Consider the following 25,508-nt stretch of genomic DNA (forward strand, 5'->3'; position numbering starts at 1 on the left):
TTTGGCATAGATAAAATCCTTCTGAAGCAACACTATTTTCTTAGCACATTGACCATGTGCCTAAAATTTTGGAGCCTGTGACAGGTCAGCTGAATTCCCTTTTGTACATGAGGCAGAAATTGACCCCCAATGCTTGTTTACAACTTCGTTCACTTAAAATATCTGCACAAGCATGACCAGTAACAGCTCTCGTTCCAGTTGTATGGTCTGGTATCCTGCTTCACTGCCTGAGAGCATGACAGGTAATTCAGTCAATGGTTTCTCAGAAACAATTGGAATGAGCCACACTGGATAAGAAACAATGACGTTATCTTAAATTAAAGTGGAGGGCCCCTTACCTAGAAGACTCAGTAATCTTTAAAGAAAACCATTTAACATCTTTCATGGAAGTCTTATTGTTCAAAAAAACACAAAGCTATTGACATAGCATGTGGAATCAATTTGACAGTCACTAATGTAATGAAATCATGGTGATCTTATAAACAAACAATGATTTACCAAAATAAGATTTACCTAGGGGACTTTAAAATCAAGTTATTTTGGTACCAAAAAAAGTCTTTCATTTAATTCCCCTTTGCCCCTATGATTCAGATGATCTTTCACTCTACAGTTACGGACTTGGCCAGATTTCTTGGGAAATCAACCTGCAGAGAGGGAGGAGAAAGAACATGCTTGTGAGTATTTACATACTTTGTTTGTGTATATTGTTCTGTGTTTAAACTGAAAACAACTGAACATATGTTGGTGTTCATTCAGGATAACTGGTGCAGAAAAAGTCCATAAACCTCAATTGTTACAAGTCCTCTGTCAAAAATGAAGGAGTTAGTTCCTTCAGTCTACGTGGTTACAGTGCTCCAACAATAAAAGGTCACTGTGATAAAAGGTAGAGGCCAGTGTCTGTATTAAGATCAAACACCTAACACAAACAGACTCTGTTTGACAAACATCCTGCTGTGGATTGTTACCTTCCTACCAGCCCTCCAGAAACTGCACGCTCATACCAGAGAACAGACACGTGTCCAAACTCAAACTGCACAAGACTCAGCTGAGTGCACCTGACCGCCCTCAGCTTTTGTTCACGAGAAGCTTCTGTAATCACCATTTAAGCTGGCTGTTCCAGTAGCTCAAGCAATTATACAGACAACCCCCACAGTCTTCCAACATCACCCAATGCATCTTTTCCAGATCTGCAGATAGCAAACACGGGTGCAGAAGGCTAGGAAGGGAAGGAATGCTGCACTTACATCGTATCCTCTGAGAACTGCAAGATGGAAAGCCAGAAGCTGAAGGGGGATAACGCTCAGGATCCCCTGCAGACAGTCCACTGAGTGGGGAACTTTGATTGTTCTCTTATTGTTCTTAATTGTCTCAATGTCCTCCTTATCACAAATCACAACAGGTCGCCCCTGCAACAGAGGTAAATGTTGAAGAAAAACTGGTCTGGAAGGTTCTTTTCTCATTTCTGTTCAGAGCACCAGTGGCAAGAACTTTTTACTTAAATTAGAACAAAGCAGCTTGGATCCCATGGGCATCCCTGTAGCTTAAGTGAAGGGGTAAACAAACCACGCCAGGCTTCTGCAATCTGCTGCAAAAATTGCACTTGAAATGCCCGGAATATCGACCAAATTCTCATTTTAGGCAGTCAGACTAAAGCAAATGGTTCGGGTGCCCTGTAAGCTGCATTTTTATTAAAAGCAATGTTTCTGATGTACTGTAAACTTTTCCAGGTACTTACTTGCCGTGCAATGACCTGCTGGAGAGCGTTCTGGCACTTGGCATACGTATGGTCTCTCATGATGATCATGATAACGGGCATGAGTTTGTCCACCAGCGCGAGAGGGCCATGCTTCAGCTCACCTGCCAATATCCCTTCGGAGTGCATGTAAGTAATTTCTTTAATTTTCTAGATAAAGAAAAAAATAATTCATTAAGCTTTGGGCAAACTTTTAATTTTTTTTAACCATCTCTGTGGCTTCTTCCACTTTATAACTGTGTAGAAACGTGTTCTGGCTCTCCTAGATCCCTTATGTAGACAAGCCAGCCTGAACACCTAGGTGGAAGTAGTGTATCTGGGCTGAGCTGCTTGCAGGCCATCAACACTTACAGTTCTAACACCAAACCCACCACAGGCCTTATGATTTGCCATCAGCCAACACATTTATCATCACAGTCTTGAACTGGGTAGGCAAATGCAAAGAGGACATGTTTGCACATCAGTTGGTGACAGCACTTCTAATGCTCCCCAAAGGTAAAAACTGCAATATACAGGTTTTAGAAAGTCCATGCTCAGGTTTGGATGCTGAGCATTCCTGGAAATGCCACCACAACAGTTCAAAGAACTGATTTTATTAGGGTGCCCAGTCTGTCACAGTAAAGCATTCCCAGTGAGAATGTGGGAAAACACACCCCACCTGAAAATACTTCAGGCCACTGCAGCCTGTGGCTGTTATGTGACCTGGGTGCCTTGAAGTAGCAGGCTCAGCAGTGTTACAGCGAGTTTTAGCGATCTGACCCAGTATGTCAGCCAACACGCTGTAGCCGTTAGCTGCTCTGAAACCAACTCATAGCCATGTGTAGTTTCCTGTGCTGAAAGGTGAAGTCCATAGCTAAATGTGTTTGAACCAGCTTTAAATAAAGAAAACTTACCAAAGCTCCCTCAAGACATGTAGCATAATGGTAGCCACGGCCCATGATGAGAACAGACTTCTGATGGTATAGCTCTGTGGCTAGCTTCTGGATCTCATCATCCATGCTCAGCACTTCTTTAATTAAGTCTAAAAGGGAAGAGAAGAAATCTAGTTGTGTGTGCTCTCAAAGTCTACATATTGTTTATACTTCATATACACAGATATCAGCGAGTTGCACAAAAACTGGACTTGGTGTTTTAATAGTCCAGTTTAGTGGTCTGAAAACATTAGAGAACATGGTTGCGAAAGTTACTGCTAATTGCACATATCTGATCGCCCCGGTCTTCCAAAAGCAGGTTCAGGCACTGCTGAAGTTCATCTGTGCTACTGAGTTTCACTTGGCAAGATGCAATAAATGCAGCAGTTCCCTACCTGGCAGTCCCTTCAGACCACGCATAATTTCCTTGCGCCTTTCCTGCATAGAAATTCTGTCGTCGCACATCATCAGAGCAAACATCACCAAAGAGACAAACTGGCTGGTATAGGCCTAATAAGTGGGGGGGAGAGAGAGAAAACCCGTCGTTAAGACAGTAACCAAATGGTTGTCACCTACTATGTATCAAACAGCCAGTGCAAAGTCTAGCCTCTGAAGTCCTTATAAAACAAATATTATGAAATGGTCTGTGGTGCCAGCCTGGGCCTGAAGTTGCTTAGAAATAAGATGAAGGTTGGTAGTATTGCTGTCCCTTCCTAAACAATGTTCAAACAAACTTTCATGTTGCTATATTGGAGAAGATGTAAATAGCTCTGAAGGAATCTAGAAAAGCTACAGTTCTGCTGACTATCTGAGTTTGATATGGAATGTGATCTACTTTGTTTTGGTGCAGTTGAAGGTTACAGAAGTAAATAGCCCCAAACAGTCATGCTAGGAATGCTTGGGTTGTTTATAATATGTTCAAAATTAAGTTCTGGACAACCTTAGGGCAGAACCTTTTCAAGTTCATATTTCATATACGCACAACTTTGGTAACTCCCCACATCACCAGAGAGAAAATGCCATTTTCAGTTATCTCCAAACTATAATGTTGGCTATGTGAAAACAACCCAGAGACAAACAACTCCTTCAAGACTTTCTTGTAAGAGACTCATAAATTTTCCATGATCAAAATCCCCAATGAACTATTAAATTCAAATGTGGTTTTTGGCTGAATTTATGTAACAGATTGACATCATCTCGCCTCTAAATATAACTAAATCAAAGCATATTTCACCATGCAGAAGCACTTCATCAAAATGAAATGCAGCAAAGCAAGTTATTTTATACTGCATCATGTGTAACCAGGTGCATCAACCACAGAGTAATTCTGTTAGGTGGCCATAAATACTGCTTTTCTGTAAAAGCCCATTCTCCCATTTGCTGAAAATATATTTTTACTATCACACTTTCCTTAGTAAAGCAGTGCCATCGAGGGCAGTTACATGCTGTTCCCATAATCTTGTCTTTTAATTTCCTTTTTCATCTTTAGACCTTAGTTTAAACCGAGTCTGCACCTTAAGACAAATGATTGAAAAGAGGAAAGAATTTTTGTCTCTTTAGGAATTCTTCCTTCTGAGACCCCTTTGTTTTCAACGGTTAATATTGCTTCCTTATAATCTCTCATTTACAAAAAAAGAAAAAAAAAAAAAGCCCTTTGCAAGATACAAGAAAAAGAAAATTAAGAGCGTTGCTGAGCACATGGTTATTAACTACACAATCATCAATAGCAATCGGTACAAAGGGAACAGAAAGCATTTAACAGCAGACGCATGCTATAGCAAACACCTTCAGGGAGAGTTTCAGTAATAATAATAAGTGAGATCTATAAACTTATGACTCACCTTGGTACTGGCAACTCCAATCTCTGGTCCTGCATTGATATGGACTCCACAATCCGTCTCTCGTGATATAGAGCTGCCCACTGTGTTAGTTATTCCCACGGTTAAGGCTCCTCTCTCTTTGCAGTACCGAAGACCCATCAAAGTATCTGCTGTCTCACCTGAAAAGACAGGGATTGACAATGCTGCAGTTCAGTAGCGGTTACTGCTGTCACTGCAGATGTAAAACTGCCAAGCTGTAAAACTTGACAAGTAGAATCTTAGAGGGTTGTATTTGCCTGCAAGTCAAAGGAATCAGAAGTTATTTCAGCCCCGGCACACTGTGTTTTAACCCTAAAAAGACAACAGTGAACTCTAGAAAACACAAAACCTGACAATAGCATTTGGTGTGAGGAAAAGTCAGTATTCTGCTATGGTTAAAGAAAAGAAAAAAAAAAGGCAGTTCAAGTGTATCTTCTTTAACAAAAACAACTTTCTTCCTTTTCCTTGTTAGTAAAAAATTGCCTGGGGCTGGGTGGGGTGGGAGGAAAACATGATATATCTGGAGATAAGCCAGCTGAAATGTAGAGTGGATGCACTGAGTTACAGCCAGCCTTTTGAGTCCTGCCACCACCTTACTGCCATCAACACCCATGGAATTGTTTGCTGACAGTGCTCACCAACAGCACGAGAGCTTGCGAAGTCTGTTACCAAAGAGGTTATGTCTAAAACTCATGATGCCTGTTCAAAATTGTTTGCAGTATGCAAATACAAGCTTAGATCGGACACCACGTGTTGATTCTAAAACTCTAGATACAAAGAAGCAGAAAAAGTTGGTTTAAATGAACATGATGGGGGGAGACACCGCGCACTGATGATTCCAGCAGTGCTGCTTGTGAGCTGCGCCCCAGAGATGGGACTAGAAAGAGAAGCTCCTGTTCTACATGTTTCACCTCAAGTTACCAGTTTGCTTTTGTCCTAAAAGGACACACCTCTTTTGACTACTCCTGCACAGGGAAGGTGTCACTAGAGAACAAAAAACCCCAAGGTGAGTTTGGTACGCTTCTCTTTCAGTACACCAATGCATAAAAACTGCTCTGTGTACGGCACTACTTAAAGCAAGTCATGTAGGGTGGGAATCTAAGGCTGGAAAAACAGATTTATGGGTGGAGGGAACTGGGTTTACTTGAGCTCAGTGTTTACTTTGGTTTTCTATTGCCTGATGACCAAGCTCAGGTTCCAGGAAAATCTTCATTAGATTGTCAGATTCAACACCTCAGGGAAGAGACGCAGCCAGAGTGTGCTCCCAACCGTGTTCCCTGTTAGATTGGGACAGTACAGATTCCAAGGGGAAGAAACAACATCTGCACGTGTATTCCAAACACCCAGGGAAAACCTGAACACGAGTCCCCTCCAAAGAGAGGATATTCTGAATTACTTGCTACTGAGAAGAAAAACATGCTACCAAAAGCGTATTTTAACCCAGGGAGAAAAAGTAACATAGCAAAGCTGCAGATTAGTGATGAAAATCTGCAATGGTAAATGCAACTAAGATGGAAAAAAAATATTGTTTTGTATTGCAGTTGTCCTTGAAAATATTTTAAATGTGATAAACATCACTTTTTTTTTTTTTTTTCTGCTTAAGTGTGTCTTATCTCATATTCCATTCCAAGGTGGCTGTATTTTTTGATACTTGTGTGTAATAGTTTCATTTCTTTTATGGATCCAGTCCACCAAATAGCTCAGTATTTGGTAGTGCTGTAACTAGAGAACTAAAACTATTCAAAATAAACTATCAAGTTGCCTTTACCCAAAGCTCAGTAGCGTTTTTTCAGTCTGTTGATTAACAGAGAAAGGAAACAAAACTACTGTTACCATACGTAAGACTCAGTTAAGCAAAATCCTGCACCAGCAGGCAGATGGACAGGAGAGACCCGCTCTGGTTTCTCCCTGTCTCTAGTGTGTGTGTACCAATTTCTTCTTTCACGCGTACCACACGCAATCCTACAGGCAGGCACAAGAATTTGGTCCTGCCCCCTCTTCCCTCCCAAACTAACATTTACAGAAAAGAGGGGAGTGAGTGGGTGGATGGTAAAGTGAGACCGTACCTGACTGGCTGATGAAAAAGCAAACATCGTCTCTGAAGACAGGGGTGTTTCTGTCCAAGAAGTCACTGGCTAGTTCAACCATAACGGGTAATTCAGTCAGTTCTTCCAGAACCTGACGGGTCTGGTAAAAGGAGATGTCAGAAAGTTACATATTACATCATGTTTAAAAAAACCCAAGTGTTTGGAGTACAAAAAAGCCGCACACTGGAAAATGTTACTATCAAAATACCATGTGAAAATTAGGGCTGGATTATATTTTAATTACTCAGTATACCCACACTCGTCATAAAACTACCCCTGTGAAAAGCAACCCTGCTTTTGGCACCACAAAAAGCCTGTGAGGCCAACTCCTCCCTCTCACTTATTATATAAAGCTAGGGATATATAATATAATACAGGGTGTCCTTCCATCAGACTATAACTTGTATTTCTGAAGAACTCAGAAGCCACCACCTGTACCCAGGCCAAGCCAGAAACTTGCTCTTGCTAGTCAATGGATTACTGTTAGCATTGTCTTACAGAGCTAGCCGAGATGAACAAAAACTTTCTTTTCTGGTCCTTGTCAATCAGTGAACGTGGCTGTTTTGCAGCATTTCTGAGAGAAGCTCAAGGAGTCCTCTGTGAAATTGCAGGGTACTTTTAACTGCAACATGGTGGGCTGCCAAGCCACAATCTAAAAAGTCTTAATCTTCATCACATTTTAACCAATGATGAGGTCAGGCCTTGATGAAACAAATTCATGGGGTGGCTGTACGCACAGCCAGCACTTCTGTAAGGTACAAAGTGAAAGCTCTCCACTGGACTGGGCAAGCACGGCGATGTCTCTAAGCAGACACCACCACTTCTGTGTAATTAGCAGAGGAGGAAATGCTCTCTGGCTCATGGCAGCCCCTACCTTGCTGCAGCATTTTGCATTCTGTCCTTGCATTGTCCCTTCTGCTGCCAACTGTCTTTTATGACAGAGCAGGTTTTGGTTTTTTAAAGCCTTCCATAGCAGTGAAAGTCACAGGCAACATTTTCATAAGTATTCAGGTTCCTCAGCTTTTATTTCCTACTGCTGTTGCTGGTGAATTGAAAGTCCAGTGTATGCAGCTTTCAAAAGGGTCCTCATTCATCAATGTGCACTTGCTCTAGCTTAACCTGAAATCAATCTTTAACCTGTTATCAATCCTTAACCTGCTTGATACGCACAATACTGTGCCTGCTGTTCAATTCTAGCTGCAGTTCACAAACAGATCAAAACTGTTCAAAAGACCACTTACTGCAACTCCAGCATGGTAACTTGTCCCACAGGCAATAAGGATTAAACGACGACACCTCTGAATCTCTTTAATGTGATCCTTCAGCCCACCAAGATTTACTGTAAGTAAGATGCAGACAGAAAAATTAGGCTGGCCAGGTGGCAGAACTTCTCAGGATTCCTGGTGCTAACACACAGCGCGTTACAATTTCCATCAACTACTTTGAAAAAAAAAAATTTTAAAAAATCACAAAAAGTAACCTTGCCACCAGCACATGTAATTCTGGAAGTGCTCCCTGCGAGACATGCACATCACCTTACACCAGCATGTTTTAATCTCCCATGTCATCACCTGCTTCCTCCTCTATAACTACTGTGAATAACTACTAGACACTAAGCTGTCAAAAATAAAGGAGGCTTAATGTCAATTACCAGTGTAATCATCAAAGTTGACCCTTCCTCTCATCGTATTAACGACAGATTCTGGCTGTTCAAAAATTTCCTTCTGCATAAAGGAGCTGAAGTTACCTATTAAAAAAAAAAAAAAAAAAATAATCAAAACAAATGAGAACACTTTAAATTAGCTCCTGGTAATTTACATTTTTCATATATATATATATATATATATATATATATCGAAAAACTTGGGCCAGAGTCACTAACAGCCCAGTTACAGTCAGAGATTATTAAGCTGATAATTCTTTTTCTACCAAAGCATCAGCTCATCATGAGAGCTAGATTCAAGGTACTAGAAGGTGTTACTGAGGGTCAGGTCTGGAATGGGAAGCCTGCTAGGGATCCAACTTGGGGAAAAATGGATCCCTAGCCCCACAGTTCTCCTCGTTGTGGTGTCAGCAGGTAGAGGGAAGGTCCCATCAGATGTAAGGACTTTTTTTTCCCCCGAGGGTAGTAAGGCACTAGAAGAGATGCTCACACAGGCTGTGGGATTTCTGTCCTTGGAGACAGTTCCAACTCAACTAAACAAGGCCCCTTAACACTCTGATCTACTTGGCCCTGCTTTTAACACAGGGATTGGACCAGACGACCTCCAGGAGTCCTTCTCAACCTAACTTGTTCTGTGACTCCATGGAGGACCTGTGCATTTACACAGGTGACATCCAAGAGATTGTACCCTTCATAATTTGCTGAAGTTCCATCTGCAGGGTTTGGACAGCGCGCCCGGGGTGATCGCCGGCTGTGCGTTTAATCCGGTGGATGGAAAGACGGCCATCGACCACAGCTGCTACATCATCATCTTCAAGGAAGATCACTCTGTTGGTGTGCTCAATGACAGCACTAGAAAAGCAGACAGCATGTGCCATAAGACATTATTCTTCACAGAAAGATGAGGCCTACAGCCCTATTTATAATCCAACAGGTTTTGATTCAAGGAAGTGATTCATTTCAATGGAATTTCTTTTAAAACAAGAGGAGTACTCTAAATTACATTTCCACACTGCCAATATAACTGGGTTTTTTCCACCTACCTCATTATTAATTTCAGTGCTTTAAGAAGAACCTATGAATTCCTCAGACAAAGCAGCATGGGCAGCAATGTGATCTAACTGTTAGGAGCTAGAGGGTGGAAGTCAGGAAGGCAGTAATTTGCCCCAGCACACAGGGTGCTCAACTGCAGGTGCAGATTCCTTTCTTGTTTTTTCCAGTGACAGGCCATTGTCCCTCCTTGCATCTCATTAGCCCATCTGTGAAACTGGGGACAGCTTGGCCACCTGTTAAAGTGCTCTGAGATCTGCCTAGAAGCACTCCAAGAATTAGGTACTATGGAATACCTCCCTGCCTGCAGTTTCCTTAGGGAATGTCAGTATTGGAATTACCAGTGGGGTTTAAAATCTTTGGCCAGGTTTTAGAATGTACTCTCTCTTAGTGGAACAGGGCAAGCTGTACTGAAATACATCAGCTCCCTATTTTAGTAGCTTTTGTTCTGACTCTGGGCAAGTCACAAAAAATTCTCTAAAACCAGAACACATCAGAGTGTCCTAAGACTCTCCAAAATGCTCCGAAAAGAGCTGCAGGAGTCAACCACAGCAGTATTTTTATGTTTCTGGAACAATCATTTGTTTCCCTAATATAGAGAAACCCAAGTTCTGGTGAGGCTGCTGTCAAGTTAAGTCTTCCTCCATGGGGATTAAAACAAGCCACCTTTGATGACAAAGGAATTGCACGTGTGCAGACATCCCTGGAGAATCAACACAATTCTCCTGATAATTAGCATCTGTACTGGTCATTTAGGTCAGCACACTCTCAGGTTTCCTATCACTCACCTCAGGAATCTCATCAACAGATAAGACTGAAGGATAGCACCACTATTCCAAAGCAAGTGTTCACTTCTTTAACAGGAACTCTCATCTAATCCACCTCTGTCTCTTTCAGGGTCGCATATGGTAACTAGTTAGTTAATGTTTGCAAAATAATGGCCACATAATACATAATTTACTATTATTCATGAAGAAACCGCAGCCTCCCCAACTCTTGTTCAAGGCCTCAGCTTTAAACAGCATATTTTTATAGACACTAAAAGATACTAAAAAACACTACCTGGCATCAGAAGCAAAGTAGTACTCCACAGCTTTCTCCTCAACAGGGAAAAGGCAGGTGGTGCTGTCAACACGAGACAGGTTGCAACTGCCCTTCTTGTCTTTACCTAGGAGACAGGAGGATCAGGTACCGCACACGGTGACAAATCTGGAACGCGGCTGCAATGTCAGTCTCAACCAGAGGTCCCAAGGCACAGTACCAACATGAAGCACTATTTTCATCACTGTGCATGGTCACAGTACATTTAAAAGTGACAATAGAAGAGGGCAGCATACTCGCACTCATATTTTTGTGCCCTTTCTCAGTTTGCTTGCAAGGTTTTTATGTGCTTTCGAATCAAGTTGGCAAGGGTAACGTTAGCATAGAGTTTTAAGTTTAGAGGAAAATATCAGTAGAAATTCAAATGGAAGTTTCTCTGTGACTCCGCTGGCAGAAGAGGATTCAAGCTGCTTTATAAGCAGTCATATTTACCAACATTTTCCCTTTAATCTGCCCTGTTTATCATTTTAAGTTTCTCCTGTGCTCCTGTTTCACTAACTTCCTTTAGGCTTTGAGAAATCGAGCAAGATGGCTCTTTCTTTGTCAGTTATTCTCAGCACGGGGTGAAATTCCTTCACAGCTGCCAGCTGTGCAACCACACTGTTCCACTGAGCACCAGTAGATGTAACCCAAACCTGGCTTTGGCTGGCTGAGCTGATGTGTTCAGACATAGATCAGGAAATACATGATTAAGTACTCGGTGTTGTTCCTGAGCTATCAAATACAACTACCTCATTCTGATCCAAAAATTGTACAGCTGGTAAACTGCTGCGAGTCTTAAGCTATTGCCAGGGAAGTATCTAGGTGTACTGAAGGACACTGGATTAAGAGTCAATTTCTGAAAACTTTGTACTAAGCCTTGAAAAAAGTTCAGTGTTTCACCAGGGATCCTTTCTGAAGTACTCTGGCAATTCCCAATACTCTCTAACTCCCCACCTCTTTCTTTAACTGCAGAAAATACTTCTCAGTGGCAAAGCTCATCAGGAATGTAGATGAGGACCAAAACACCTACTGCTCGGCGTTGACCTCCAACAAAATCATTTGCCAGTCATTGTGCACAGTGTAGTAAGTGGTGAGGGTGGATTAATCTGCTTATCTAGCAAAACGTGAGTATTGCTGAAGAATAACGACATTGAAGTTACTCTATTACATATTTGTTCCATAAGCTCCAATGTGATTGACCTACTTGATACTCCTCTGATTCAGTGAGGTAAGTAGAGCTCATTGTGTTTAGATTTATACTTCTGTAAATGAAAATGACAAAAAAATAAAAAATACTGCTTTCATGTTGATACTCAATAAGAAGATTCCACTCAGCCAACAATTTAGAGCCCTCCACTTTAGTTATTAAGTCAGTAAATAAGGAAAACAACATATTTGTTGTTGAGCTGAGACAGGACAGACTGATTTGGTGTTGAAAAAGGACAGAGCAAAGGTGTTTGTTAGTGGCCGTTCTCCAACAGAAGCACCCATACTTGGATCAAAACATGCAAATTTTGTTTCTCAAAAGACAACATTTCCCTGCATTGACTTTATTATGTTGCATTGCTTTCCTGTCTGGAATGTGTTCTTACTGTGCACATATATGTGCACTGTATGTGTACCTTACCAAGGAGTGGTTGAAAAGTTACAGTGAGAATTATCAGCCAGTTACAGTTGTTACTTTACGGATTTGTCCACAGATTGTCCATTTATCTACAGGTAACCTAGACTGTTGCTCTACAGCACTTACCTCCCATTTACTAGAATTTGGAAGCAACACAGAAGTAATTTTTTAATCTTTTCCCTTCTAAATCAAAGAATGGAGACATCACAGAGAAATAACACAGGTATAGTAAAAACTGAGGGGGTGGTATGTTTTGAGTATATTTTGATACCACCTCACTCTCCATTATGATGCTCCTAAGCGTATGGCAGTTCTGCAAAGGTACTACAGCACAGATTAACAGAGATGCTTCTTAATAGATCCTTCCATGCTTACTTGAGCAGCACTGCAGTTTTGATTTCTGTAAGAGGCGTTTTTCAGCATTATACAGCCAATGAAATAATGATTACAGTCAAAGATTCTCTAATCCATATACTTCATATGGCCCATTTTTCAGAAAAGCCTTAGTGCCATTGAAAGCTGAAGGACTTTGGATCTTAAAACCCCTGGGAATTAACCTGACTTCAGAATTTTAGTCTAAACACTTTACACTGAGAGAGATATGTTTGGTGAAAAAGAAACAAAACCTCGCCTGATGTTTGGATTCAGGTAAACCAGCTGCTGACAGAGAACAAGCACAGTTCATGTTTCACCAAACGGAGGTTTGTTTCTCCTCCAGCAAAAGCGCACAGACTTCACCCACTGAGCTGTCGGTGCCCGAGGCTGGAATCAGAGTTATTTACAGTAGCTCAGAATCAGATCCTTTCCTCTGACAGAAAAGCGCTCTCCTGCTTCAGATGGAAATTAATTTTTGTAAAGGCTAAGCCATTGTATGTGATGTGATGAACTAAGTACTTAATGTGAATTAAAACTGGCTCACCCTGATAAATGCAAGCAAGTTCCGGCCTCGGGTCAACCTTACCGCTTCTAGCAGAAGCTGCAATTCCGATTCGCTCTTCGATCAGGAGGGAGGATGCAGCTCTTTGGCAAGCTGAACTCCAGAAGGAATTTTGGAGAATGCTTGCATTAGGATTTTCAGCAGCCTCCTAACAGGGTTTCACTCTATTGTTTTGTGGGTTTTTTTAAGGTAATTTACTATTTCCTTCTGTAATCAGAGTTGCAGGGGGCACACAGCACAACCTGCACTAAGTCATCTATTTTTTGTGTACGCTGACCATTGTGCCAGAATATTTGAAATGAGAGGGGTGGACTGATGGGTGGATTTTCCTGTGTGTTGCTCATGGTGTTTCTGATCAAGAAGGAATTCTGATCATCCCATTTGTTTCACTACACTACAAGGAAAGCAATAACCACATATTAAAGAGCCAATGCATATTTGTTTCATTTATGATTCCTTTCCTAAGGAACTGGAGGATTTATCTGAAATTGCAAGTATTAGATTTTCTCTGGCAGGCACCTTCCTCCACTTTTATGGATATTCCATCAAAAGAATGATCCATAGGTTGTACAGCTGAAAGTATCATTGGGGGGGGGAAAGACACACAAAAACTTCAGACAATCAGTGAAAAAATAAAAAGTGTTACATACATATATTAAGGATTACTGCTAATTATCCAACATCAACCAAGGGTAAACACAGACAAAGCTTACTAGGCCTGGCTCTTCGCGTTACGTTGCACAAGCTATGGTTAGCAGCACCATTAGGGTAAGAGACACTGTGATAGTCAATCTTTTTGATCACTGCAGTGCTTAAAGAAGTAGCCCAGTGCTCAGTAACTGAACGGGTTCAGACTCCTCTGACAACAGCAAATTACAGGATACTGTAATTATACTACATAATCTTAGCCACTTCTCATTTGCAAGGGTGCAACTACATGTCTATGGTGGTAAAACACATGTGTGAAAGATGGACAGACAACATGAATATAGATTAGCACACAGAGGGTAACAGCATTCTGCTTTCTACAAATTATGTTGGGGGGGCAGGGGAAAGGTTTGTGATAGTGCAAAGCCTATAGCCTGCAAAGCACGGTCATTTCTGTTCTTGAATGCCAACATGCCACCCAAAATATAAACTTGAGTATCTAAGTTTAACTGTACTGGTAACTTCACTGTACTGAACTATTCTATTCTATTGCATTAAGATGTGTTTTCATTGCAACCACTGCACATTAAAGCTTTGATTATAAAACTAGAGACTAAAATGAGGTATATGGTGGTATAGCATGTGGTAGCAAACTTACTTAAAAAATAAAACCTCTTTTTTATAATAGTTTCATTTACAAATGAAAGTTTAAACGTGTGAGAGCACACAACCGTTTGTGAAACTCTACACTTGCACATGGGTCTGAGTGTGACTGGAACGCGGTTCTATGAGGTGGGAGATGCTCACACTTACCCGTCCGGTAGAGTATCGGGATGTGGTCGGTGGAGAGCTTGTGCTCGCTGCGCACTCCTATTAGCAGGGGGCTGCCTCGCCTGCAAGAAGACATCAAGTTACAGCCCTCAGGACCCCAACATTCATCACCCTGCCATCCAACCTGAAGAGACTGTTGTTCTCCAGCGCAGCAACTGAAATGAACTAAAAAAGAGTGGGCTCCTCCCAGATGTGGTGCTGCAAACACCGGAGGCCACAAAACAGAGTGAAAGAATCTCTGAATAAACACAACGCAAGGACATGAGGAATGTGTCTCAAGTTTAGTGGGAACTCTACAAGAGTAACTGGAATCCCACAGATGCTTGAACCAGGAACATGCTGGCTGTTGCTCACTGTGAGTATCTACGAACAGCTCTTGGCACCAAAATTAATACCTGTGCTAGGCACATGTGTGGTCAAACCAACCCAACTGATGCTGATGTTTAAAAGTGGAGTAGAAAACCTGAACAGCAGGCTGGCCCAATTTCAAGTCAAATGGAGGACTTGTCCAAATGCTGCCACAAAGGCAAAGACAAAGGAAAAGAGAAAATAATCTCCTTTCAACACTCTCACAACCAGAGTCTACAAAAAAGCTGTTCCTGACCAGTTGTGATACACATGGTCACTGACAAATTTTCAAAACATTTTTGGGAGGAGAGCTTGTGCTGTTATGATAAATGGAAAACAAGAGAAAGGAAATTAAAAACAACAGCCACCCCCATCCCAGAGTATACAGCATGATGACAACAACCTCTACTCTATTGTCTTTTAACTTGGGGGGACAAAAAAAGTCCCATGTAGGGTGCAACAAGAACATTCGTTCCCATGGCAATACTTACCTGGTGCCGACCGCTTGTCCAGGGTAATGAACGCTTTTGAACACAAGGGCGAAAGCACCTTCCTGGAACAAGAGAAATACAAACTGTTTATTTCTTCATTTGAGGTTTAAGCCACCATAAGCTCCAGGCACCTCATTCTGGAAGGGCTTCCCTCCCCTGAGCCTGGGCAGCTCATCCTCAACCACTTAACGTCTTCTGAACCTGGACATCCACTGCCTACCCGTGCAAGTGCTCCTGCTGTAGTTCAGAGCACAGTGAGGGGACTGACAAAGGCAAAGACCTGGTAAAAGAAGCACTAAAACTTGGCAGTGTTTGCTCAGGTGGTGCCAACGAACATACAGCTGAGCCACCACAACCTGCCAGCAAAGTGTGTCCTTGGGCTGTTGCTACTACAGCTCCTGCCAGGCAAAATCACTGAAAATCTGTGTCCTGAACAACGCGCTCTGAGACAGGAGGTAAATTGTGGATGGATCCTGTGCACAGCTCGGCAAGACCCGACACGTGGAGCCACAGGCTGTGCAGTGAAGTTTCCACACGGGGTCAGCATCTCTTCCAGCTGGAGGTTTCAGGGAAGATCTGAAGCACAGACTTATTTTCACTCTCCCACCCCCTGCACACTCACCACCCAACACACCAGGGACCGACTGCCTCAAGATACTGTTAAAGAAGAACGAATGTATGTCTGAGACGAACAGTCAGAGGTAGGAAAGACAAACCCACTCCTCAGCGTGTGCCGCAGAACGTCCTGTGGCACAGTCCAGCACAGGCCAGGTCACCCTGCGCAGTACTCGAGTGCAATTGTTATTTTTTGCATCTGTCTGTATTGGGGCGTGTGTGTGTGTCCCTGTCTGTCCCCGGGTCCCCACCCTGCTCCCAGTATTACCAGCTGCTGGATGACCCTCTCCACCAGCGTGGTGAAGCTGATGTCGTCGCTGTCCCGGTTGTCGTACATGTACTTGACCAGCTTGGCGATGCTCTCCGTGTCTGTCTCCGACTCGAAGTCGTAGCCCTTGCTCTCCTGCAGCGACACAATGCATTGGGTCACCGGCCCTCTGCCTTCCCTTCCTTTTCTCCCCTTTCTTTCCAGCCGTCCTTTTCCTTCCTTCCTTCCCTTCTTTTTCTTTCTTTTCTCTTTTACTTTTCCTTCCCTCTCTCTCATCTCTTTGTTCCTGCCTTTGCTTTTCCTTCCTTTTTTGCTGCCTCTTTCTTCTCTGTTGCCTTTCTCCCTTTTTATTCCTGCCTTTAATTTTTCCTTCCCTCTTTTTCTCATGCCTTGCCTTTTCTTTCTGCTTCCTCCCCACCTTTCCTTTTCCTTTCCTTCCTTTCCTCTTCCTTCCTTCATACTTTTATCTTCCCTGCCTTTCCTCTCCTTTTTCCTCCCCTCCTGCTTTTTTCCTCTCCTTTCCTGCTTTTCCTACCCTCCTGCACTTCCTCTTCCTTTTTTCCTTCCCTGCTTCTTTCTCTTCCTTCCTTTTCTGCCTTATTCCCTCCTTCCCTTTTTCCTCTCTCCTGACTTACCCTTTTTTCCTTTTCCTTTTCTCCTGCCTTCCTTCCTTCTTTCCTGGCCTTCCTTTTTACTCACTTGTCCTTCCTTCCTCTTCATTTTCTCATTCTTTTCCTACATCTCCTCTTTTCCCTTCTTCCTTCTCTCCTGCCTTTCCCTTTCCTTCCTTCTCTTTTTTCCTTACTTCCTTCCCTTTCCTTTGGACTCAACTTTCCTTAATTCTTTTTCCTTCCCTTCCTTTTCCCACTTCCCTTCCTCCTTCCCTTCCTTTTCCCACTTCCCTTCCTCCTTCCCTTCCTTTTCCCACTTCCCTTCCTCCTTCCCTTCCTTTTCCTTTCCTTAATTTCCTTGCCCTCCTTTTCGTGTCCTTTCCCTTTCATTCCTTCTTCTTCCCTTTTCCTTCCATCTTTCCTTTCTCCTCCATCCGGATGTACCTCCTTCCTTTTCCTTCACCTTCCCTCACTGTTAGTGCGAGTGAGGGAGCAGCACCGTGCAAGAGGGAGAGTACAAGTGTGAGTAGGAGAGCGAGGATGAGAGTGTGTGAGTCAAGAGTATGTACAGAGTGAGTGTGCACACGACAGTGCAAAAGGGAGGGGGAGGGCATGTGAGCACGAGAGCATGATGTGAACGTGAGTGGGAGTGTGAGTGGGGACTGACTGCACACAGAGTGCAAGGACGAGTGTGAGTGCAAGTGGAGTGGGAGTGTGCACGATGGAGAGCGCAAGAACGTGCAACTGGAAAAGTGAGTGTTATGAGAACATGATTTCGAGTGGGGGAGTGGGTTTGAGTGCACAAGAGCAAGTGTGTAAGCGCTCTCGAGTGTGAGCTGGGGAGCGCACGAGTGACTACAAATGAGTGTGAGTGGGGGGAGAGTTCAGCAGTGAAACAAGTGAGGCTGTGGAAATGAGTGGGAGAGGGAGAGAGCAGGAGTGGGAATGTGAATGGAGGCGAGTGTAAGACTGAGTGGAGAATGAGTGGGAGAGCGAGGAAGTGTAAGTAGAGGAGCAAGCATGTGAGAATAAGAGTGGCAGAGGGTGGAGTGTGAGTGGAGCAGTGAGTGAGTATGAGCCAGAGAAAGGGAGGGAGGGAGGTGGGAGTGTGAATGGGAGGTCAGTGTGAGTAGGAAAGTGGGGGAGTGAGAGTAAAGGAGTGTGAGAATGAGTGGGGGAATGAGGAGGAGAGTGAGTGTGAGTGGGGAGCGAGTGTGAGGAATATGAGGGGCAGCATGTGAATGAGAGTGGGAGGAGTGTGTGAGTGGGAGAGGGTGTAAACAGTGAGTGTGAATGGGAGAATTTGAGTGAGGGAATGGGGAGTGAGAGGGAGTGTGTGGGAGGGTAGGTGTGAGTGGGGGAATGAGGAGTGAGTGTGAGGTGAGGGGCGTGAGTCAGGGTGTGTGTAAGTGGGAGAGCGAGTGTGAGAATGTGAGGGGGGCAATGAGGAGGTTGAGTGTGAGTGGAAGGGTAAGTGGGAGTCAGTGCAAGAATATGAATGGGGTGAGGACTGAGAGTGAGTGGGGAGTGTGAGATGAGTGGGGGAGTGAGGGTGTGAGTGGGAGAATGAGTGAATGAGGAGTGAGTGTGGGGAATGGGGTAGTGAGGGGGGAGTATGAGTGGAGGAGTGACTGCAAGTGGGGAGTGAGCAGAGGAGTGTGAGTGGAAGTGTGAGAGTGCAGAATATGAATGGGGGTGAGTGTGACTGGGGAGCGAGAAGAGAGAGTGGGGGGACTGTAAGAGGAGCAGGAGGTGAGTGGGGGAGTGAGAGTGAGTGTGAGAATGAGTGGGGGAATGAGGAGGGCAAGTATGAATACGAGCAGTGGGGGTGTGAGTGGAAGAGTGGAGTGTGAATAGTGGAGTGTGAGCAAGTGTAGGAAATGGGGTAGTGAGTAGGGGAGTGAGGAGTGTGAGTGGGATGGTGAGTGGGAAGTGAGAGCCGGGGGGAAAGGAGGGTGAGGGTGAGTGGAGGAGGGCGAGTGGGATGGAGAGGGTTAGTGGTGGAACAAGGGGGGTATGAGTGGGAGAGTGTGAGTGGAGGAGTTATGAGTCAGTAGGGAGTGTGAGTGAGAATATGAGTGGGAGAGTGAGTGTGGGGGAGTGGGAGAGTGAGTGGGAGACTGAGTGGAGAATGAAGCAAGTGAGGAGTGTAAGTGGGAGTGTGAGTGGGGAAATAAGGAGTGTGCAGGGAGGGAGTGAGTCAGGAGTGTGAGTTAAAGAGTGTGAATATGAGTGGGGGGAGGGAGGAGGGTGTGTGGGAAGGTGAGTGGGAGTGTGAGTGGAGGAGAGTAATGAATGTGAGTGAGTGGGGGAAGTGCTTGGGAGAGTGTGAGTGGGGCTGAGCGATTATGAGTGGGGGAACAGGGTAGTGAGTGGGAGTAGGAGTGAGGGGAGTGTGTGTGAAGTGGAAGAGTGAGTGTGAGTGGGTGAGTGAGGGAGTGGGGGCTGAGAATAAAGGAGTGAGTGTGAGAGAGGAGGAGGGGAGTGTGAGTGGGGGAGTGAGGAGTGTGAGGATGGGTGTCAGTGAGGGAGAGAGAGGGAGGGAGTGGAATAATGGGTGTGTGAGTGGGGGAGTGCAGAGTGTGAGAATGAGTGGGGAATGAGAGGAGGAGTGTGAGTGGAAGGGAGCGAGGGAGTTTAGGTGGGTGAATTGGGGAGAAGAGTGGGGAAGTGTGAGAGGAAGAGCGAGTGTGAGTGGAGGTGTGAGGGAGTGTAAGCTGGGGTGTGTGAGTAGGGTAATGAGTGTAAATGGGAGCCTATGGGGGGGTGAAGGGAGTGGGAGTGAGGGAACAGTGGGGATCAGTGTGAGAATGTACTCACAGAGTAGGAGAGTGAGTGTGAGAGTGTAAGTGGGGGAGTGGGAGTGTAAATGAGTGGGAGAGTGAGTTGTGAGTGTGAAAATATGAGTGGGGAAAAATGAATGAAGGAGATAGAGTGGGAGTGGGAATGTGAGTGGGAACGTGAGTGTGAGGAGTGAGTGGGGAAGTGTGCGAAAGCAAAAGCGACTGGGAGTGGGAGAGCGAGGGAGGGAGCATCTCACACAGACACACACAGACAGACACACAGACAGACAGCGGGAGGGTCACTCACCAGGAACTTCCGCAGGTCTTTGTAGTTGGTGATGATGCCGTTGTGGATGACGATGAACTCTGGAGACAGAGGAAAGGCCCCACTCAGCCCCACGCCAGCCCACAAAGCTTTACTGTGTGAAAAGCCACACTTGGCAGAATAAAAAGAAGAGTTTTTCACCTCCTGGTGTGATTTCCTTGCTTTGCCCGGTTTGGTGTGGAGGGTAATGGCAGAAGATAATGACCCAGGTGGGACTGGAGCTACTGAGACCCTCTAAAGTTTCTGGAGGCACTTGAGCCCTTGGCAGTTTCCAGCCTGCTGGAAGCCCTTCAAAACCACACTCCTCCTGCCAGCTTGTGGGTGCTGCTCCTCGGGCAGCTACACCAAACTCTAACCAAGCTGCACGCTGCAGCTGCACAGAGCAGACCAAGCCCCTTCCGTACAGTGGTGAAAAAAACAATAAATGGGGAAAAAGTATAACAAATTGCATTCCAAAGAACAGCCATGAAAAGTCTTACCATTCAGTTTCATTCTGTGTTTACCTCCTCCTTGCACGGTGGCCGTGCACCCACGGTACCTCTGAGCACTAATCCCAACCCTTCCTGACATCATGCCCGCTGAGAACATACCCCATGGCCAGAAATCAAAGCCAAACCTCTCCAGCTTCACAGTAACCAGGCTTGGCATCACAGCCTGCAAAAAAACCACTGCCCTGGGTCCAGCCACCCCTCCCTGTGACACACCAGGCAATGGAGATAGCAGCAAGCTTTTCCAGATGCTCCAAGACCCAGAGCACACGGTTCCTCAAGCAAACACACTCACCATTGTTTTTATCTGAGCGTTGCGGGTGGCTGTTGATAGGGCTGGGCTCGCCGTGGGTAGCCCAACGCGTATGGGCAATTCCAAGGTGTACATCAAACTCGATGTCGAGGTCCATGTCTTGTTGCTCTGCAGCAGAAGTAGAAGTTTTTAGTACTGAGGGGTGTCCCTACCCCAGAGTCAACGTGGGAGTCTCACCAGGCCTCCGTGGTCCACAGGACAGCAATACTGACAGGAAACCGAATCAGCAAATCCACCACCATACCTAGTGCGTTTTCAGGGCATTCAGAATGCAGAGGCACACAAGCAACCTCCCTGCATTCCTCACCCCGCCAAAATAAAAAGCAACTTTAAGAAAGAATCCAACCTTCATTTTATCCCTCAGGGGTGCGCTTCGCCCTCCTGTCACCTGCCATACGCTGTCAGCTGTGACTGAACCAGCCTGTTTCATGGTTACATACCACTGTGGTTCGAATATTCATCACTAACCCTTATCTCTAGAAAGCACAATATTAACATTAATATTTCTTTGTGAAAAAAGATTACTTTTGTCCTACAAGTGTCTTCCACAATCTCTTTAAAACTATATATCCTGCAATTTTCTTGAGCAGGCAAACATTTCTTCAGAAGTATTTTATCTTCTATTTCTGTACTGCACACACCACCTCACCTGGCCTTTTCAGTTCCTGGTCTTCTCTAGATCTACTCACCTTCCTTTTGTGTGAACAGCACTCTGCACCATGAGGTTAACATTAACATGGGTTAAAAAAAGTTAAGTTACAGCAACACAGCAGCTCTTGAATGAAAACTAGAAATTTTAACTCCTCTGAAAAGCATCTTCCCATTCTGACACAGCTTACCTGTATTCCACACCCAACTTTGTTCGTTTGTGTTCTGCACAGATTTAATGAACTCGACGTTTAAATCAAGGGAACATAAAGAGGCAGAAACAGATGCAGAAGACCTCACTCTCTGTGTCCTCATCAATTACACAGTTACACACAATTAGTGCTTTCCTGGAGCCCACTGCTCAGCCCATCACTACTCAGATGGACAGCTTTAGTTGGGAGAAGCACTGCACATGAGAATTTAAAACTCAACTGGTGAAGTTATTAGAGTATTTATCTTTTTTCCCCCAAGCTCTAGGTCTCTGATAAATATCTCCCATTAATTCCCCTTTCTCTAGTTTAAGGAGTTTTTTGTTTGAGGTTTTTATGGTCTGTTTTCTAAAATTTATTTCAAGTCTATATTATCTTAACGGGATGTGATTCATCTGTCTTGAGAAATCAGGACTTCTCTATAACTTCATGACAGCATCCACAGGATCACTGCGTTCTTCACAGCACACAGATGTTTACATCTCTGGCGCTCTATACACAATTATTTGGAAATAGTGTTTCCAAGTAAAACAGGTGATATTCAAAACACAAATGAGATGAGAGGCCACTTCAAGGAAAGAGAGTGAAAAACCAAAGGGAAATACATACTGTGAACCTCTTCGTCCAGAGCCTTCACTTTCCCCTTCTGTTTGATAAGCTGGATTTTGCAAGCATTAGCTTCCCAGTCTTTGTCGTTTCCACCATCGATTCCCACACCTAAGCACCGCCACAGAATATGAAAAGAGAGTGTGAAGTGCAGAAAGTATATTACATTAATTACATTATTTTCTGTAGGCAGTACAGCCTTTTTTTTGTTGTTTTTTTTTTACAGTGTCCTTTCTCCCCCAAGCTGACTCTCAGATAAAGACAGGAAACCCCTTAGATTAGAATTAAGTTTTCCCTTTGTCATGTTGTAGGTATTTTCAAAGCCTTAAGTAACAGGTATCAAGAACGACACAGAAAACTGTGTATTTAAAGATAATCCAAACCTCTGACCACATAAGCACAGGCACATCCGGTTTGTGTTTCAACTTCCTTCAAAAGCAGAAGACAGTAGAAACCATTCACAAACACACCATCAAAATCATCATCTACAAGCCAAAATTCAAAATAGAGCCACTGTTGCTCAGAGCGAGCTACCTGCAGAATCATAACCTCTGTACTCCAGCCGCTGGAGCCCTTTGATAAGGGTCTCCAGGATCTCCCGTCTTGTCCGGGGAACATGGTAGTTCAGGTAAGCAAAGATGCCTGTATGGGAGAAAAGAGAATAATCTTATTAAAAAATCACAGCTGAGGAAACTGTATGTGCCAGATGGTGACCAGCGCCAGGAGCAGAGGAAATGGCAGGAAGATGTGGCAGGGGAGGGTGAGGTTGGCCATGAGGAAAAGGTTCTTGAGGCAGAGGGTGGTGGAGCACTGGAACAGGCTCCCCAGGGAGGTGCTCATGGCACCAAGCCTGACAAGATTCCAGCAGCATTTGGCCAAGGCCCTCAGGGACATGGTGTGAATGTTGGGATTGTCCTGTGCGGGGACAGGAGTTGGACTCCATGATCCTTGTGGGTCCCTTGCAGCTCACAACATTCAATGATTCTACGATCTACTTGGCATGTGCACTAAGTTAAAACTCAACCAGGCCTTTGGACTGAGAACCCCCAGCAGGAAGGCATCACCATGTCTGCAGCTTTTCCTTACTCCCCTGAGGTCCAGTGGAGATGTCATTAAAGTTTAAGAGACCAAAACTAACCACAAAACACCAGCATCCTTCTCAGGACACTGACAGCAACTAAACAGGACAAGCCTGGGCATGACGGGAGAAAGAATTTCCATGTGAGCTGGACCTACATGACAGAATGAGCTGTGGGTAGACAATGTAGGGGACAGGAAACTCATCACTCCAAATGAAAAATTCAAGGTTCACTAAAACTGAGCTTTGCACGCTGAAGAACCATCTTCAAAGGGAATTCTTCCTTGAATAGCTTTCTCTAAGTCCCTCCCAGAGACTCACTAAGAAAAAAAAAATCATTTAACTCATGCAAACTAACACCCTTAAACTAATGGAGCTATTTTTCCTGTGGGTTGCAAAGGGAGATAAATTGTTACTTCTATTTTTAAGCAACAAATTCCTAGATCTCTAATGCTAACTATGGCTCTATTTCAGAAAGATTTCCTCTGGTGCCATAAGGAAGCAGCAGCACGAGAAGACATTTACTGGATGCTAGAAATATCTGTATTTGAAATCTACCATTTCACCCTGCCTAACACCTTAAAAAAAATATCTGCATGGAACAAAAGCAAGACAGGTTTCACACAAACATCCATGTAAGTAAGTGACTGGTAATTCAGGGTTTGTAATTTGAAAAACTTTATCAAAACCTCTTGAGGAGAACAGAGTTCAGTCACACACACACAAAAACAAAGCCCTTTTAAAGGCATCCCAAATCTTTGATCTTTTTTTCCTGATAGTACTGCCATCCAGCCTGCCTCACAGTTCCCAAACTTTTATTTATATGAAAAATTTTACTCTCCAAGATTATTTTTGGAACATGTATCTTTATGTTTACACACAGATTATTTTAAAGAACATTTGAAAAACTGCATTCTTAAGCTGCTTGTATTTTGGAATTAAACTAAATAATTCACAGTCTTCTGTCGTCTTAATTTATTTTGTAAGTAGAAATACGGGCTACTCAGAATTGATGGACGCACTGAATACCACAGAACAAAGGGCTGAAATGTTTCAAGGCACTTTTTAGCCTAAGCAGGGACACCAAGGTCGTAGGCAGCCATGAACCATTCTGACACTGTCCCATTCCTTCTCCCTTTTCCATGGACTTAAGTTATAGGTCTCATGACAAGTTTGTCATAAGCTTCACCTTCCTATTCCCAAAGCACCAGCATTAGAAGTTACATCTCCCTGAAGTTCTGCTGCAAAACCTGCACACCATGTCTTGCTTATTCTCCTCTATATTGCTAGAAAAAATTAGATGCATGTTCTGTTGTTCCTCTTTCTTAAACCACCCAGTCAGAAGAAGGAAAAAAAAAAAAGAGCTTTTCACCTGGTTTCTTTAGCTTCTACCCTCCTTTCCCCAAACTCAAAGCCTTTTCTGATAATCACTTGCAAGACCATCAGGACCACACTGATGAAAACTTGCAGTTTCTCTTCCATCGCTCCTGACATCCAAAACCAACCATGTACACAGCCCTGCTGCCGCCTTCTCCTGATGGCATTTGTTCAACTTGAATGCTGGTTCCAATAACTATACCAACAGGGTGAGGTCCTCCTCCAGAAACCTCGCAATTCACAACTAAAAACCTCCTCTGGAGGATACTTTCCCCACGCTCTCAGTCTCCAAACCCTCCTCCCCACCCTTCTGGCAAAAAAAAGTTTTCCAATTTGAGATCCTTAGTTCACTCTGTTTCTAAAAACTGCATTCCTCAGACAAACAGCAACTTCCCTGTTTACAAGTGAACTGACTCCAAGTAGCTGTCATCCCGGCTGAAGGACGGCACATTTCAGCTATATCCTGGATGCCTAAATTCCCTTAAATGACTTCCAGGTCCTACAACAGGAGTACAAAGCAGACTGCTTTATTAGCAGGCAGCTGGAAAAGCCCCTCTCTCCATATTTACCAGAAACCTCCCAGACACACACTCAATGCAGTGGCAGCATTACACCTAAAAATAACAGGTGTGTACCATAAAGAAGAGAAAATAAGCACAGGAAAGGTCTTTAAAAAGGCAGGTTGGGCTCCAGCAGCTCCTGACATCTCCCCTTACACCAAAGCCACCTACCATGGCCTCCAAAGTAAAGCTACTTCAGCAGGCATAATTATAACCAGCACAAGTAATGAAAGAAACATGAACACTGCTTACATTTTTTTCAAATTAGCTAAGTAATTTCAAAGTTGAAACTTCTCTCTGTGTTTTATGCACGTTGGAAGCAGACACTAAGGGTCCCATTCC

General features: G+C 43.9%; 1 protein-coding gene across 1 annotated transcript in view; it reads right to left on the reverse strand.

The window, feature by feature from the left end:
- Positions 1-351: 351 nt before the first annotated feature.
- Positions 352-25,508, reverse strand: part of GFPT1 (glutamine--fructose-6-phosphate transaminase 1) — a 28,909-nt gene continuing 3,752 nt past the window's right edge. The window contains exons 2-20 of the mRNA XM_010173603.2: positions 22,686-22,793; positions 22,155-22,262; positions 20,671-20,796; positions 19,870-19,928; positions 16,169-16,303; positions 15,286-15,347; positions 14,429-14,508; positions 13,487-13,540; positions 10,386-10,491; positions 8,962-9,125; positions 8,262-8,357; positions 7,852-7,949; positions 6,590-6,710; positions 4,506-4,663; positions 3,060-3,174; positions 2,647-2,774; positions 1,736-1,903; positions 1,245-1,406; positions 352-644 (exon numbers count right to left, since the gene is read on the reverse strand). Coding sequence (XP_010171905.2) covers positions 600-644; positions 1,245-1,406; positions 1,736-1,903; positions 2,647-2,774; positions 3,060-3,174; positions 4,506-4,663; positions 6,590-6,710; positions 7,852-7,949; positions 8,262-8,357; positions 8,962-9,125; positions 10,386-10,491; positions 13,487-13,540; positions 14,429-14,508; positions 15,286-15,347; positions 16,169-16,303; positions 19,870-19,928; positions 20,671-20,796; positions 22,155-22,262; positions 22,686-22,793 — 2,093 coding nt within the window. The 3' untranslated portion in view covers positions 352-599. The remainder of the gene's footprint in view (positions 645-1,244; positions 1,407-1,735; positions 1,904-2,646; positions 2,775-3,059; positions 3,175-4,505; positions 4,664-6,589; positions 6,711-7,851; positions 7,950-8,261; positions 8,358-8,961; positions 9,126-10,385; positions 10,492-13,486; positions 13,541-14,428; positions 14,509-15,285; positions 15,348-16,168; positions 16,304-19,869; positions 19,929-20,670; positions 20,797-22,154; positions 22,263-22,685; positions 22,794-25,508) is intronic.

Source organism: Antrostomus carolinensis, unplaced genomic scaffold (genome assembly GCF_000700745.2).
Source record: "Antrostomus carolinensis isolate BGI_N321 unplaced genomic scaffold, ASM70074v2 scaffold25328, whole genome shotgun sequence".
Lineage (NCBI taxonomy): Eukaryota > Metazoa > Chordata > Aves > Caprimulgiformes > Caprimulgidae > Antrostomus > Antrostomus carolinensis.